A 17105-nucleotide genomic window follows, 5' to 3' on the forward strand; every position below is an offset into this window, starting at 1 on the left:
CCCCTGCCGGAACAAGCCGAGGCTCTGAGCAGCCATAAGTTTCAAATAATCTAATTAGCCTGAAAGTAGACGGACAGCGGATTTACAGTAGCAATTGAAGATGCAATAATAAGCCAAAATTGTAGAACTGACTAAACAAACCGCTTCTCTTTTTTGTTACTGACGTTATAGATACTGATCAATTTTGTAACTCATGTTTTACACTTTCATATCAGTGAAGGAAAAAGTGGACGCCTCTGAATTTTTGTACCCATCGTTATTCACTCGCTTGAGGAAAATTCAATCTTGTTCATCCTGTGGATCTTTGTTCTTCAATAAACGCTTTGTGGTGAATCGTTGATGATGACTGAAAAGCGTATATTGCTTCTAGCAATCCAATGACGTTCCTCTATGTGCTTGTATCTTTTCTACGTCAGAAGCAACTATATATTTAGTCTATGAACATGGCAATGGACGTAAGGGCAAGGATTATGTGCTTTCTAAATTCTAATGATCCTGACATTTTTAATATCTTCCGAGTTATTAGATAGAATCACACTAGACGATATTATTTTGAATATCTTTGGAGCTATATTGCGCATTTCGAGGCAGAAATTTTACGTTATTTTTAATAACGGGATCGTCGAGACACAATATGTGAATCAATTATTTGAAAATTCCTTTTATGAATTTGATTTGGAAAAGAGGAATTCGCGAACTATTTTAAGGTTAATTCGATTCAAATAATCGATTGGTATTCCATATTATTATTTGGAGTAGCCAACCAACTTGTATTGATTATTTTTTTCCGTGTTCTAATTTGTATGTAATTTCACAATGGATTAACAGGAATGAATTTTTTTATACGTACTTAAGGTTTTGTATCATCGGGAAAGAAAATTTATTCACCGGCCCTTGGGCATTTTTATAAATGCTGTAATTGCAGAGCAAACGAGTACTTACAAAAAAGATAAGGGAACTTCGAAAGAATATTAAATAAAATAATGCTTACTAATGAATCATTATTCTCCATCATTTCCTCTCATCAATTTTTGAAACATTTATCCTGAAACTCAAGGTTTCTTAATATCGGCTCTTACGTATATATTAAAAGTGTGTTACATTTACAAATATCACAATGTATAAAGAGCATTTTCTGGTAAGCTACCAAATATTCTTGTTAAATTGCCAAGTTAAGCCCATTGTAAATTTTCACAAAAATTTGGTTTCGGAAGGGCGGACACCTATTTGAAAAACACCCGAAAAACAGTATACATACAACCAAACCATTTGGGGGATACGTGACCCTTCTGCCCCGCCCCCCTCGGCTATACCACTGGACGAGTATAGCTCATTTTCAATCCATAAGCAGCAACGATTAAAAAATATTATATGGGGCCCGGGTTATTTTTTATTATAAAATTGAGATAACTCAAAACTTGAAAAGGAAAATGTATCATTCTAAATCATTTTAAATATGTAAAATCTTTATTATAAATAACATTTAAAATAGTGTTGTTTCATTTATCCGACTTGGCAATGAATTCATTGGTAATAAAATCTCAATCGTTCGCTCTATCATTGAGCCTTACTTGGCCACCTGCATTTCGAAGGTATAAATGGAGTCTTTTCAGAGCACAAACTGATTTTTCGGATGTGGCAGCTTCTATTAGAATCGTTGGCAGTATTCGCGGTAGTTTTGTTGACTAAGGGAGCTCTTGCTAGAGCTTAATGGCGTCTTCTATATAACGGCGTTTCCTGGGGCTACTACATGTTTCTGTGTAGCAAAATCTGATCCATAAAAATCACAGACAGTTTCCACTTTCCGCTTACGTATTTTTATGCCCACGCACAATTGGTTTAATATTTTCAAGGTTATCCATCATCGCCTTGGTCCAATATAAATACTTTCTGTACGCGTCTTTAGCTGTATATGAAAAGTTGCTAGTGCACTATCCGCGTCATTTCGCTTAGCAATTATTTTGTTCGCCGTTGATTTTCCGGAATTATCAAATAAAAATAAATAAATAATTATCTCGTTTCATGAAATTTTTCCCTTTGAACCATGTACAACATGATTTTCTTACTTCATATTGAGATTATCTGCTATATAGTGCCTATACTAATCCACAAATCTTTCAATCTATTTCTTTTGTAATTTGGTATTTAAAATATCGACTCTCTCAAATCAGTACTTTTAAAACGCATACTGTCAAGCAAAGTAGAATAATCTACTTCCAGTACTTTTATAACGCAACATCTTTTGGGACAAAATGATCGCGAGTTTCTCCGTTGAAAATATGTAAACGGGATGGAATAGTTTGCTTAAAGTTTACGAAAAATATTAATTATCTTTACAGAAGCTCTAACGAGAGTTATAAGATCCTTAGCAGTGCCCAAAATATTTCTGACTCGACTAATTTTTCCATTTGCTAGGGTAGAATGTGGCCACTTCGAACATATTTCACAAATCCGTTGATAACATAGTTGTTTGTAATCCTAGAAAAAATGCATGGTATTATCAAGAATGTATTTATTTATATTTAGGAAGAATGATTATGTTGCGACAATCGCCGGGCACGTTGAACGCCTTTCCCCGTCTCGCGCGGGGGGGGGGGAGACAAAACGTCACCGGCGTTTGATTACCATCGCATTGGGTGACGTAAATTTTAAGCAGCCAATGAAATACCAGGACTATTCGTTTTATTTTAGCGGAGGAGCGTACTGGGGGGACCAACGGGTGGATTGAGAGAAAGGTTGGAAAACGTCTCGACATATTCATTCTCCCTGAGTATAAATCAATACATTCTTGGTATTATTATATTATATTTTATTATAATATTATATTAATAATGATATTGAATAGTATATGTATGAACATCATCACAAACAAAGTTAGCCAAATTTTAAAGAAACTCAATTGAAATCAAATAATAATAAATAATAATAATCCAATAGGCTAATACCTCAGGCCTACATGTAAGTCATCAAGCGTGTTACAATGCATTATTTTTGCAGTTTCATTTGAGATTACAATGCGCATTATTTTTGCAGTTTAATTTGAGATTACAATGTGCATTATTTTTGCAGTTTAATTTGAGATTACAATGTGCATTATTTTTGCAGTTTAATTTGAGATTACAATGTGCATTATTTTTGCAGTTTAATTTGAGATCACAATGTGCATTAGTTTGCAGTTTAATTTGAGATTACAATGTGCATTATTTTTGCAGTTTAATTTGAGATTACAATGTGCATTATTTTTGCAGTTTAATTTGAGATCACAATGTGCATTAGTTTGCAGTTTAATTTGAGATTACAATGTGCATTATTTTTGCAGTTTAATTTGAGATTACAATGTGCATTATTTTGGCAGTTTAATTTGAGATTACAATGTGCATTATTTTTGCAGTTTAATTTGAGATTACAATGTGCATTATTTTTGCAGTTTAAATTGAGATTACAATGTGCATTATTTTTGCAGTTTAAATTGAGTCGAACATGCATTATTTTGCAGTTTAGTTTTGAGATTACAATGTGCATTATTTTGCAGTTTAATTTGAGATTACAATGTGCATTATTTTTGCAGTTTAATTTGAGATTACAATGTGCATTATTTTTGCAGTTTAAATTGAGATTACAATGTGCATTATTTTTGCAGTTTAAATTGAGATTACCATGTGCATTATTTTTGCAGTTTAAATTGAGTCGAACATGCATTATTTTTGCAGTTTCAATTGAGTCGAACATTCAACTTAAGTAGTTTTGTAAAAAAAACTTTTGTCCCAGTAACAAAAACACCCTGTACTTGAAACACAGGTAATTTTAGTAAGGAAATATTTCTAATGATATTATAAACGTTATATTTTTTATTGAATTCGTATTTCCTCTTAGCAATTAAATCTCACGTATAAGAAATAAAATGACTAAAAATAGTTAAAGAGTACTTTTTTATCAATTAGAATTTTGCTGAAAGGTAAAATAACCTGTTTTTATAACCTATGACGTCAATTTATTGTATTTCTTTTAAGTGTTTTTAGACCAGTACAAAGCCGGGATTTGAGCTTTCAGTTTTTTAAATGTGACTTTCATTTGAAATTTTCGGACAATCTATTTGATCTTGCTCTGAATGCAACGTCTTGTTCCCGGAATGGAAGCCAGTGCCACCCTAGCGTTGTCGTTGTTCACCGCAGTTGTATTTCTTTTGGTGTATTTGTTCAAAAGCGTAAACAGTAAAGAGAAAAACAATGCCGAAATAGCCAGCATGAAAACTCTTCCTTTCTTGGGACACTTGCATTATTTCTTCAAACCGGCGAGAGAGGGCGCTGATAAAATGACAAGTAAGTGCAATTGATTTAACAAAAAATTCAAAACTGATTTTTACAAACGAGCATGATGAGATTTATTCGCTTTCTCTGACAAGCAGACTACCCGAGGTGGTTATCTCCGATTTGGTTCAAACTCGGGTGGTAAGTAGACGTTCGTGTAAATTGAAAATCCCTAAAAGGGTGGACAAGAATGGGCTTTCATTTTGCCATGGCAATCAAAAATGTTTTTCACAACTTAAAAACTGATTTTCTCTATGAAAATTAACATGGTATAAATCGAAGATTTTAAGGGTCCCCCCTAACAAAAAAAAATTAAAACAGGTTCATCAATTAAATATATAATACAGATCATGGCTAAATCTGGTACATTTGGACCAATATACGTCAATTTTGGTAAATATGAGTAAATATACATATATTGGGTAAATACGAGTAATCAGTTTTTAAGTTGTGAAAAACATTTTTGGTTGCCATCGCAAAACGAAAGCCCATTCTTGTCCACCCTTTTAGGGATTTAATATACTTACCACCCGAGTTTGAACAAAATTGGAGATAAACACCTCGGGTAGTCTCCTTGTGAGTCAATTGTAATTCTGCGAGTGTAATGATAAAGGGATGAGGGCTATTTTATATTTCTCATAAGGAGCCAGGCACATAGGTACTTCGATGCATTAAACATTCTCTTAATAACTTCTTTTTTCTCAGTTTTGGAATGAAGCTAACTTATTTGGTTCGATAGTTGTCATTTTGAGCGGTTAGATTTAGTTAAAATTATAATTACGTAAGCACTTAATTTATTTTCCCAAATGAGCTTTAAAGAGAGAAGCACCGTTTTCTTTTCCCAAGCTAGCGTCAAAAGAGAAAAGTGACGTTTTATTTTCACAAATAGAGAACAGATTTTGTTTCTCATACAAAGTATTTTTACTTTCATTTAAAATACTTCATTCGTGATTTTAAACAGCTGCGTTGCACGTCTTTACTGCAATGGCCAATCTATTCAAGGATGAAGATATGTTCTATATAAAGATGGCGCATAAGAAGTTGCTTATTCTAACCACAGCTGAGAGTGCTGAGGTTTGATTTACTACTTTTTTCTCTAATTTTTTTCATCACTGAAACTTTTTAATATATCAAAATTCGAACAAGATATTATACATAGCAATTTGCATCTGGATGAGGCTTATATTTAAATACCTATAATAATTTTCCCACCCATCCTTCTGATTTCACAATAATTAATAATAATACCAATATTTATTACTTTTGGTCATGTGATATAAATTTCTGTAATTTAAATGTTTTTTAAACATTTATGAGTAGTTTTTGTTTCCGGTCAGCAGCAGTAACATTTTGTGGCACACGTTTACAAAAATTCAACATGTTTTACAAACTTGAGTGAAAAACTGCGTTCGTCCACCAAACTTAGACAAAATTTTAGCTGAATAAATTTGTACGAATATAGACTTTTTTATATTTAAATATTTAACAATTCACATCGTTATGCAAATAAATAATATTGAAGTTCATAATGTTTGAAACTTTATTCAGTGTGAGGCACTACTCAGCTCATTTGAGATATATTTTTCATTTTGAGCAAATGAGCGGAAAATAATTGTCTTCAAAAAGAAAGAATAGGCAATGAGGCGAAGTGCAATTCCGTCACTTTAATGATCGCTTACTCTGGCACGAACGTTAGTGAATTCCAAGATAGCTATCTCATTTGAGCGCTTAAAGAGACAAGCGCATATTTCGTTTCTTAGTTTGAGCTTATATCTTGGTAGGGATTAAGAACTGAGTGGCGCTTCAAGCAAAATGCCCATCAGTGTCTTTGAGATTTCCATGGAATTCAAAATGTAAAGGTAAGGCGTCATACTAAGAGCCTAGATCAAAATTACTCTGCTACCATTTAGGAGAATGGTTATATTACATTACGTTAAAAGTGGCGCTTAACAATAATTCTGATTCAATAAGAATTCCGTTTTCTTTGCAGGTACTGTTAACCAACCGAGAAGAACTAGACAAGTCCGAATTCTATGATCCTCTAAAAACCACAGTTGGAAATAGTATATTTGTCTCAAAGTATGAAAAACGTTATTACGGGAAATAATATACTTTAGGAAAGTCCAAGGAGCTATTGCACTCAAAGAAATGGGCGAAACTCAAACCATGCCGAATTTAAGAGGAATTGGGGTTTTTTTAGCTAATGGAAGACAGATTGGAAAAAAGACCTTGTAAAATTGATTTAGGAAAGCCTGATTAGTTTCAATAAACTTCTTAAGCCGCGTTCACACATACCCTCTGCAACGTTGCGAGTGCTCCCGCAACGTTTGTATCTTGTCGTGTGAATAGTTACCGTTGCGTGTCCAAGCGTTTCAGATCGCTTCGGCTGATACGCTTCGTCGACCATTTTGGTAGCGATTCGTGACGTCATCGAGTCGGTTTTTGTGAGCCATGAGCCTTTTTTTACAAAAAATCGTCAATCGTGAATTTTTTTGGGCCTAATATAATTTTTATGTCTTTTTTAGAAGAAATTGTCTCGCAAAAAAATACACCTACTGATGATTAAAGAGTTACGAAAATGTCATTGATTAATATATTGCGGATTTATTATACAGTGTAAAAGGGATCAATGGCTCGTCGGCAAAATATCAATGTCTTAAAACCACGCTCCCGGTTTAATTCCCAACCAATTAATAATTTTAACTAAAAAATAAACCTTCCTTCTTATCATTGATTAACCGAGTAAATGAGAGTTGGTGGCTCAGCGGTAAAACATCCGTCTACTAACAATACACCCGCGGTTCGATTCGTAGTTTCGATCGCATTTTATATTAAAATTAGAATAATTGATTAAGTTTATTTATAAATACTAAAAATGTATTAGTATAAATTGAAGTTAATAACTTTATTGAAACCTAAAGAACTTTCGCCGAATCTGTTTCCGAAATACGTCGCAGCTTAACAAGCATCGGTGGCTCTGTTGTAGAACGCCCAACTGTCATGCAGGAGAGCTCGTGTTCGAAACCTGCGCGATGCGATCGCAAACACACGTACGGTTCGCTTGCGAATTTTCGCGCACGCGCCCATGCGCCATGACTTCCATTCTATTTAAGTCACGCGACGCGACGCGATTTGCTAGCGAAATTTCGCGCGCGAAGGCTATGTGTGCATCCGTCTTAAGACTAAATCCTGGTTCACACGATGCGATTTAGTCGTACGCGACGGGCAGCTTTGGTACTTTTAAAAGTGGGAGTAAACGGGAGACATTCCTTAGGAAAAATTCTAAGTTTCTTCCACGCGACGAAATTATATTTTAGCATACGGACCGGGGCTTTTCCCTCTTCTTTCGACGGGTTTATGCTAGCATAAACATAAAATGTCCAAAATAAATGGTCAAAATGGGAATTTATATTTCTTTAGGGAGCATGTTTCTGGTATAAGAAAATAGTTGAATGATGCAATTTATTCTCTATTTGGAGGCTACGACTTGTTTCATTTATGGTCATTGCTTTCTTCTTTGCTATCGACGCGTTGTGTGAACGAAATTCTGGTGCGACCGCGTTCTGAATCGCGTACGATAAAATCGCATCGTGTGAGCCAAGCTTTATACCGGGAACAGTCATTTGGTAGAAACCCAGCCATGTGGACGTTGAGAAGTTTAGCGTAACCCTCAGTACTCGATCCTTCACAGTCGTCAAAAATGCGTCATGTACAATAACATATCGCAAAAGAAAACTATACTACATGATCTACATCCAATGACAACAAAAAGTGGGCGCTTTTGGAAAAACCTTTTCCTTAATTCTAAGAAACTGCGTACTAAGCGATTACACTTTAGCCGCGTTCACACATACCCTCTGCAACGTTGCGAATGTTTTGAAACGTCACTCAAATGCGTGAGCAGATGAATTCCTAATTATATTGTTATACTACGCATGCCCAATCTTCTTCAAAACTCATTGTCAAACGAACGTTTGAACAAACAGATTTCCAAACGCTACGCGCCGCAGCGAGACCGAATCGAGGAAAAATGTTTTCGATGGTACGTGTGAACGTGGCTTTATACGATTTATAATGTGCTTCACGAAATTATTCAAACTTCGCGGTGAAACACGTGTTTAGATGGTTAAAAAAGTACAAATGAGGTTAAAGAACTTATATTTCTGACGAAGTTTAATGCTGAATCGGCGCCGAGTGTTAGTTTACAACGTCACAAACAAAAATTATGACGGGCAACGACGCCCGTTCCTAAGAAATGATCAGAGCACCCAGCCTTCCTGTTATTTTCCTAGTGTCTACATATATAATTTCGTTTTGATTAGAAGTGTTACAAGTGTATTGGACAACATTTCCAATCAAATATTGGACGAAAAGTGTTCAATACACCGTGGAAGCCTTGGTGTCTTTCGTCTTATGGGTACAGTAAAACGATATTCAATCATGTGCAATTATTTTTTAAATTCATCATAATTTTAAAATTATAGAAAGCTTTTAAGATTAGAATAGAAGTAAAATTGCTTTGACTATCAAAAAGCTTTGATATTTGTTTATTTGTCACCTTAAATGTTGCGCAGTTCTATCAAGCTACGGACGATCTAATTTTTTTAAATAATCAACTCATGTGATCAGGTATATATGAAAGTGGCAATCAGAGTTGGGCAAAACTCGGAGTGAATTTTTGCGAGCGGTTTTCCCCCACACCTTTCTCACTCCACTCCCAAATAAAAAACTCCACTCGTGAGAGTGGAGTTTTCACTTTTTCGACAACCGCCGAGTGATGTCGCGGGAAAAGAGTGAAGGTGGTCAAGGTCAGCTCTTTCACTCTTATCGATTTTCAAGACTATTAAAAGAAGGGGGGAAATTCGAATTTAAATTTAAATTAATGACATTACTGGAGTGCGTGGTGCCATCTATTGACGGGAAGGGAGGCTAAAATATACTTTTTGGAACGAATTCAAATTTCCCGACTTAAATTTAAGGTTTTCCGCAAAGAATATGAGTGAAATTAGTGACCTTGACTAATCTCACTCTTTGAAGAAGAGTGCACTCGGCGAGTGTCGAAAAGCGAATGTGGGAAAGAGTTTTTATTTGTATTTAGTTCCACTCTCACTCTTGAGGGAGAGTGAATCTCTCAAAATCACTAGCGATTTTGCCCATGTCTGGTGGCAATATACCATCCAACTCTTGTTCTATCATCATACACTTTTTAACAAAATTTATTATCCTATATTGTTTTCACACCGTCTACAGATGGCGTGAGTGTCATGAACCAAATTTCCAGCCGATGGTTTAAAGTATAAAAAGATGGGTTTAAAATATTTACATTCCCTTTAGTGGCTTAGAGAAGGGGAACCAGGAAAGCCGGGCCCCGAAATGTATCAATGTAGGAACATTTCTTTCACGAAATAATTCACTGAATGGTCGTGATTTTATTTAGAGGGGACGAAGACAACATGAAAAGGAGAAGCATTCTGGGTGAAGTCTTCCACAACAAGAACTTGTCTGCGCTGGATCAAAACATGCAACGGCACGCGTTGTTTGTAATAGATCAAATAAATCAACTGGACGACCATTCAAAAGTGGACATGAGCGAGCTCGTTACCAAATTCACGTTTAAGAACGCATTGGGTTAGTATTTATTGAAGCGTTTCAACTAAAGAAATCCCCGCAAAAGTCGTATGCATAAAATGGGCCATGGATTTGAATAAAACATAAACCGTCATTAGATCCACCGGTGATCTGTGGATCTTAAACTTCCGTCTGTGATCTCAAAAATTCTAAAGTTTAAAGCAAATCACTCTATGGGAACCTTTACTTTATTTGATGAAAACTCACTGCTCCTACGTTATTACGTCGTTGAATGTCTCATTCGCCCAAGACGATGTAGCAGACGACGATATAACAAAAGGAAAGTGAGTCTTCACCAAATAAAGGAAAGGTTATTTATTCCCACTGACCTTCTCGATCGGTCTATTCCTCCGCTATATTTTCTGCGGACGTCCTTACGTAGGTTTTTATGAAGAGTGTAGCGTAAGCACGGCAATTCCATGGGTGAACATTGTTCGTACTTCCGGAACCGTTCAAACAACTGATTGGGACTGAGCTATGGCGTTACCAAAACATTCCGATTATTTCAAAACTTATTGTTCGAATAATCTGAAATTTAACTATTGCCTAGTCTAAGAATTATTGCGGAAGAATTTAAGAGAGCTCCGCCTTGGGCTCTTGACGGTATCTGCTCTCGAGCAGGTAGCACTTGAAAAGTTCCGAAAGTTCCGAGCAAATAGTTTGCGTTAGAACGGTTCGATGAATATTTTCGGCGAATAGATTATGCGAGGAATCCTCGGGACTGACGAATAGTTTTCACCTATACTTTATTCAAATGTGTGAGTATTTTACTTGGAACCCTGACACTGTTACTTTTCAACTATTTTAAAGGCGTCGTCAAACCTCCAACGTCGAGAACTTACGACGAATTCATTTGTTGAAATAGAGATGGGATCGTAGACGAAGGTAGCGTTGCTCGTTAAAAGATAAAAATTATTTCGTCAGAATAGGTGTCGGTTGAGGGCCACTAACTTCGGCCTGAACCTTATATTCCTAGCCCATTATCCAATACTAGCAAAGCCTTTATTTAACAAAAATAAACTGCTTTGAATGCTTACTTTTGATTTTACCTATAGTCATCTTGTTTCAAAAAACTAATATCGCTTTTCCACAAATGCCATTGGACGTATCGTGATGGTTACAAATCCTCAGGATATGATGAGCACAAAAATAAAAAAGTGAAACGACGATCGGTGAGGGGTTGGACATTTACCAAAATCCCGTACACTTTGTCTAAAATCGCAAAATCTTTTAACTCTCTCTATGGTAAATTAACATTGAAATCCCAAAATCAATTCAAAAATAATGATAAAATCGCCAAAATCCGCTACGAAATCCCGAAATCCCGTACAAAATAATGGCATGTGTCCAAACCCTCGACGATCGGTTTAAATAGAATAAAAATATGGTTGAAGTGATTTCACACAACGCGACGAATCCGACGATAATATTATCGATGCTAATTTCAATACTAATAAGCTGTTTGAATTTAGATCTCACTTTAAAAGATCAACCCAACGAAAAAGAAATGGAGCAAATGTTGCATCTTTACGAAAGGTACATTTCTTCATACTTAAACAATTAAATGTTTTTCTAAAGTGATCTATATAATATGTTGCTCTTATATTATGTCAAAAAACATGGCATTAAGTTTGTAACGCGCGTGGCAAAATCGGAAATTCCTGTGGTGATTCTAGTACGCGCTTCTACACTTATAAAAGTGAATCACAGTGACGTGAGATTTACTTAAAAACATTAAGGCCACGGTCATTGAGATAAAATTGACTTTATTCTATAATCAGCCTTGGGTCTTGAAGGTCAAATTATAAAAATTGCTATCTCGATTCAGTAAATTATTATGGGATATTACCAATAAAGGAGTTTTAAAAGCGCTGTTTAAAAAAATTACTAAATAATTTAATTTGATTATGTTTTATATATTTTCGTTTCTCTATTTTATAAATTTTAACCTATTTTAAAAGTCTGTTATTGTTAAGGTAAAAGATATTTTAAGGCCTAAAATTTTAAAACTTAGCCAATTGCTTTAATCTGTTGAGTCGCGAAATAACTTTCCAAGGTAACTGCTACATTGTTTTTCGTACTAAATGGGGATTCGTCATTTCGTTTAGCTCTCTGGAAATAATTGGAGCGAGAATTTCAGAGCCTTGGATGCATTCGGACACACTGTTCAATCTGACTCCATTGGCGAAAAAGAACAAATATATCTTCCAATCTATATTTAATCACATAAAGGTAAGGGAATTATGCTGTCTCGCATTATATGAACCTAACGTTAATATGGCCACGATAAAAAAGTGTAATGAAACAATTTTGAATATTGCTGTTGTAAGCCTTTTATTATAATTATTATTATTATTAAATATTTTTATTATTATACGCTAAACCACTGTTTTATTATATATTGGCGTAACGAAAGCACTCAAACCCAAAATTGTAGTTTTTGAAACTCGGTGAACGATTTTCTGAAATCATTTTTAAGCCGCAATGAACGCCACAATGTTGATTCTAAATGTAAATTTAATTTCAGTGGGTCAGAGGGTTTACATATTTTTAAATTAATACTTACAATGTCAGCAGCTCACTTCGCTTCCAATGTCGGACTGAAAATTGATGCATTTTACAATACGTGTGATTTTGCCTGCCATACACTACGTTATTTACTCAGCCTTACAATGTAAAATGTAAAAGATTCTTACATATCATTTTATCATTTTAGAAGTGACTCAAGCGATGTATTGTGTCAGCCGTATTTTTTGTTCCAAAAATGTTTTGAAATATCAATGGGAACTTGCAAAAGTACAGCTTTCAACACACTGACATTAGTAGTATACGAATATAAATACTAACCCCTATAGGATATTTTATATACCTCTAGTTTTACTGAACTTGTAATGTTAAACAGTTTATGAAAGATCTTTAATGATAAAATCATATATTTGTGGTGAAATATTCATTTTCTTATTAAACAGAAAATATCCGAAAGCAATAGCGAAAGAAAAGGTGAAATTGACTATTTGAGCGCTTTGGACAACATACAGAAATTCTCGGAAAAATCTAAATATTGGAACCGATTTGAAGATAAAGTTCACGACCTTTTAAGTGTAATTTTTGCTGTAAGTACACTGACCGCTCTCTAGAAGCTTTCAGTTAAAACTAACGAATAGTTTTATGTCTAGAGTCGGTTCGCGTTATCTTGGTGCATTTCTTCAACCATTTCAGGAAGCTTAAGCACACTTATTTAAAGAATGCGCGTGTGTAATTAGATGCTATTCTTCTAACACTTAAACAATAACAATGGTTAATAATTTCCACGTTTGTATATTAAAGAGGTACTTAGAGGTTTGATTTATTAACAATCAGATGCAGAGTTGAAAGTCCTAGTGATGCATTAGTTGAGGCCGCCTATCACTTACTTGTTAGCGTACTTCTGGCCAATATGGTCGATTTGCAAATTTTACATTAGGACTTCCCATTGCAATTTTCTATAACTTTAACGACAGTTAAGCACAGTCCGATAATTATTTTCTGAAAACTAGGCAATCACTTTTCAAACAGTTAATTTTTTTCGAGACTGATGGAATTGTAATGTACAAATTTCAGGCGTACGACACATCGCGAAACACTTTGGAGTGGGCCATATTCCTAATTGGACATAATCCGCGTGTGCAAGAGAAGATACATCAGGAGCTGACCAATGTCCTGGGATCAGACGAGCAGCAACTCACTTGGGAAAACATCGCCAAACTGAAATACCTTAGATGCGTCGTCAAGGTATCGTTTTCATGTATATTTGAAGCAACTAAATTCTGGCATAGCCAGTTGTTTTAAACTCATTTTCTGCTATTTTTACAACCCCGATTTATTTTCTGCTATGGTCTATTGTTGAAACCCATTTTGTGCTATGAAACATTGTTGTTTGTCGAGAATCATTTTATGCTTTGAGACATTGTTCAAACTAAGGGTATGTTGTTGAAGCTTATTTTCTGCTAGGGTTTATTATCCAACTTAATTTTCTGCTAGAGAATGTTGGTTAGCTCTAGTTTTTGAGATACAGTCATAGTGACTGTTCCAGTCATTATAATGACTTGAATAGTCACTATGACTGTATCTCAAAAAAACAGAGATAACCAACCTTTTTTATTGTCATATTCGTGCTCAGCAGACCAAAATACATTAATATCAGCTAATTCGAAGCCCGAAACATTTTCTTTGTTGTTCAGTGTTATCAATATTCAAGGGCCCGGCGTAAGTTCTGCTACCTGAAAATGCATTTTTATTTTTATTTTTCGTTTTATGAACAATCAAAGGAGGTGTTGAGACTCTTTCCTCCGTCTGCTATTATTGCAAGAAAGTTAAAAGCGGAAATGAAAATTAGTAAGTATAATACGTTAATTTCATATTAATCTCTGGCTTTATGCCATTAAACCAGGACATGTCTCTTCCTAACTGTCAATTAAACAAGGACATGTCTCTTCCTAACGGTCAATTAAACAAGGACATGTCTCTCCCTAACTGTCAATTAAACATAGTAAGTACATGCTCTCTAGTAGACTGGCACAAAATGGTATTTGTTTGGTTTAAAACACTAATGGTACTTCTACCATGGTGCACGCGATTAGATGTTATAAATTGATCAAATATAGTATGTTCACGTCTGTGCAAGTAACCGCAGATATCCTCATCAGTGTCATTCTTCAACACAAATATTAATTTTACAGTATTAGTATTAACTGGCGTGGTAGAGACAGTACGAGCATTTATTTGGGCTACTACGAACTATAACCAACTTATTAAAACTACCTTCCCTGTGGTCATAAATGCTTTGGGATATAAGGATAAGTTCTTAAACCCATTTATTTTATTTCCAGAAGGTAGAAATGTGCCGAAGGGAACCAACGTAGCGGTTTTTATCTCATTCATTCATAAAAACGAACGCCACTTCGCCAACCCAGAATTGTTTCAGCCCGAGAGGTTCGAGTCGGACAACATTCCCCCTTTCGCCTTCATCCCCTTTTCGTACGGACTCCGAAAATGCCTCGGTATTGCACAACTATTTATTCAAACATTTTTCACTTTAGTTTGGTTCAATCCACGATTCAATTATAAAAAGAATTCGCGACTTTTCCTATTCTGTAACGCCTCAGAACTAAATCGAAATAGCTAACCAGTAACCGTTTAAATTATTTTTGGTACCTTCCATTTTCCAAGATGGTGTCGGGCTGTCAATAAAATAGATTTTCTATCGCTCATGTAAAACTATAAACTTAACCTTGAGTGAACTCCATATTAAGTCAATTTCCAAAAGCAACAGATAATTATAATACGTGTCGTTTTCATCTTCAGAGCCGCGTTACCTAGGAGAAACAAACACAAAGAGAACGCAACACTTCAAAAGTCGTGCATTTTCTTGAATACAGTTTTCATTGGTTAGACGCTTTAACGTCGGCTGCCGTCGGAAGGGGAAAAATGCAAAATCTCTTCTCCCTTTCCGTAGAACGTTCAACATATTGAAAGTTGTATACATAACTGCGTAAACGTGTTTAAAAGCTAGCTGCGTTTTTTTTTGCGTGTGTTTGGTAGAGATCGGGCGTAACTGATAAATTAACTGGCAAAATTTCTATTAATCATAAAAATTGCGGTTAACCGTTTATCCATGGATATTATTCATGGATAGAAACGATTTAATATGGGGAAAAAGCCAAAAATAACTGAGTATTTGTTGGATAATTTTTGTTTATGGATATTATCCAAATAAACGGTTAATTTTTATCCAAACGCCGACCTCTAGTGTTTGGTGCTCCAGTTTATTTATCAGTGATTTTTTCTAAGAAATTACCTGGATTTGTAGACCTGATTACTCTATTTTCTCCTTCTAGCTTTCCTTTCAAATTATAAAATTATTTAAAATTCATTTATTTTAATTTGGTAAATAATTTTACAATGAATTACTAATTTTTCCTACGAATTTCAAGTTTGAGCCGAATATTTATGTGATTTTTATATGGTTGTAGCGCCGTCTTTTGGATACAGGATCATGTTGACATTCCTGGCGCACCTCTGTTTCAGATTCAATTTAAAATCAGTGGATCGAGAAGATTCAGTTTTAATGAAAACCCACATGTTACAAAGAGCCCACAAAACGATACTTATGCACGTGAAATCACGGTAATAAATTTCCGAGCGGATTTTCAATCTCGTGATGTTAATTTTTGCAACGTTTTTCCAAAAATGTTTTAAAATGTGTTTGCAAAATTTCAAATTATCTAATGCATATGTTTATAACAATAAAACCACTGCAATACCGCTTTTAAAACACAAATCTAGAAATAATGCTTGAAAATACATTGACATTCATTAGAGGAATAATATATTTTTAAGGTGTTTGGTAAGTAACACTTGTAGCGCAAAGAGTCGATTTATAGTCGGGCTTTGGTAGAACAGTCACTTTTGGGTCCTGGTACAAATGAGGACTCTAAAAGTCTTAAAAGTACCACTGCACTCTAAGAAATCACAGTTCCGACACTGTTCTATTTGAAACTAGCCAGTTATAAATAGAACCGATTTGGGTCTCATTGAGAACTGTACAATGTTCTATCAAGAACATTTTAATGCTCCCTTAAGAAATATTTGTTTTGATCTAGATAGAACAGTTTATAGTTCAATTCAGCCTCGGTTTATTTATAATTTAAATTTTTCTAAAAAAAACCATTTATAAAATTTTAATATATTTAATACTTTGGAAATTGCTTAATATTTTTAGTGGCCATGAAATTTGGTTTTAAGTATCATCTTTAGAACGCTACTCTAAAGTAAGGTGGTAACAATTAGAGATCCTGCTGGTCGCTAAAAACTCCCACGAAAACGCGTCAAAACATTCAAGCAACAGCACCGCCGCTCGGCCGGAAAAAAAAAGTCATTTTCTGCTTATGGCATCGCAAAAGCTTTCTCCCAAACGTAGAGGGGCGCCACCATCGTCAAAAAATAGAGGGTTGCGGGGGGTATTGGGAGTTTCAAATCTCTTTGGGCGCAGGATATATGGTATAAATAGGCCTAATAATTGTTCGCCAATCCGCGTTATTTCGTGTAGCGCAAATAAAGTAAAGAGTATTTAAAAGATGCCGTAAGATCAAGAATGTATTTATTTATAATCCGGGAGAATGAATATGTGGA

The 17105-nt window shown here is 34.9% G+C and overlaps 1 protein-coding gene across 1 annotated transcript; it reads left to right on the forward strand.

The window, feature by feature from the left end:
* Positions 1 to 4129: 4129 nt before the first annotated feature.
* LOC149951418 (cytochrome P450 4V2-like) lies at positions 4130 to 14836 on the forward strand. The gene is made up of 9 exons (XM_090169085.1): positions 4130 to 4319; positions 5269 to 5381; positions 6298 to 6386; positions 9745 to 9935; positions 11408 to 11471; positions 12044 to 12167; positions 12905 to 13048; positions 13536 to 13706; positions 14804 to 14836. Exons 1-9 carry the CDS (start codon positions 4130 to 4132, stop codon positions 14834 to 14836), a joined length of 1119 nt encoding a protein of 372 aa, XP_090025211.1.
* The last annotated feature ends 2269 nt before the right edge of the window (positions 14837 to 17105 follow it).

The sequence above is a fragment of the Leiobunum rupestre genome, chromosome 3 (genome assembly GCF_980474605.1).
Source record: "Leiobunum rupestre chromosome 3, qqLeiRupe1.1.hap1, whole genome shotgun sequence".
NCBI classification, from domain to species: Eukaryota; Metazoa; Arthropoda; class Arachnida; order Opiliones; family Sclerosomatidae; genus Leiobunum; species Leiobunum rupestre.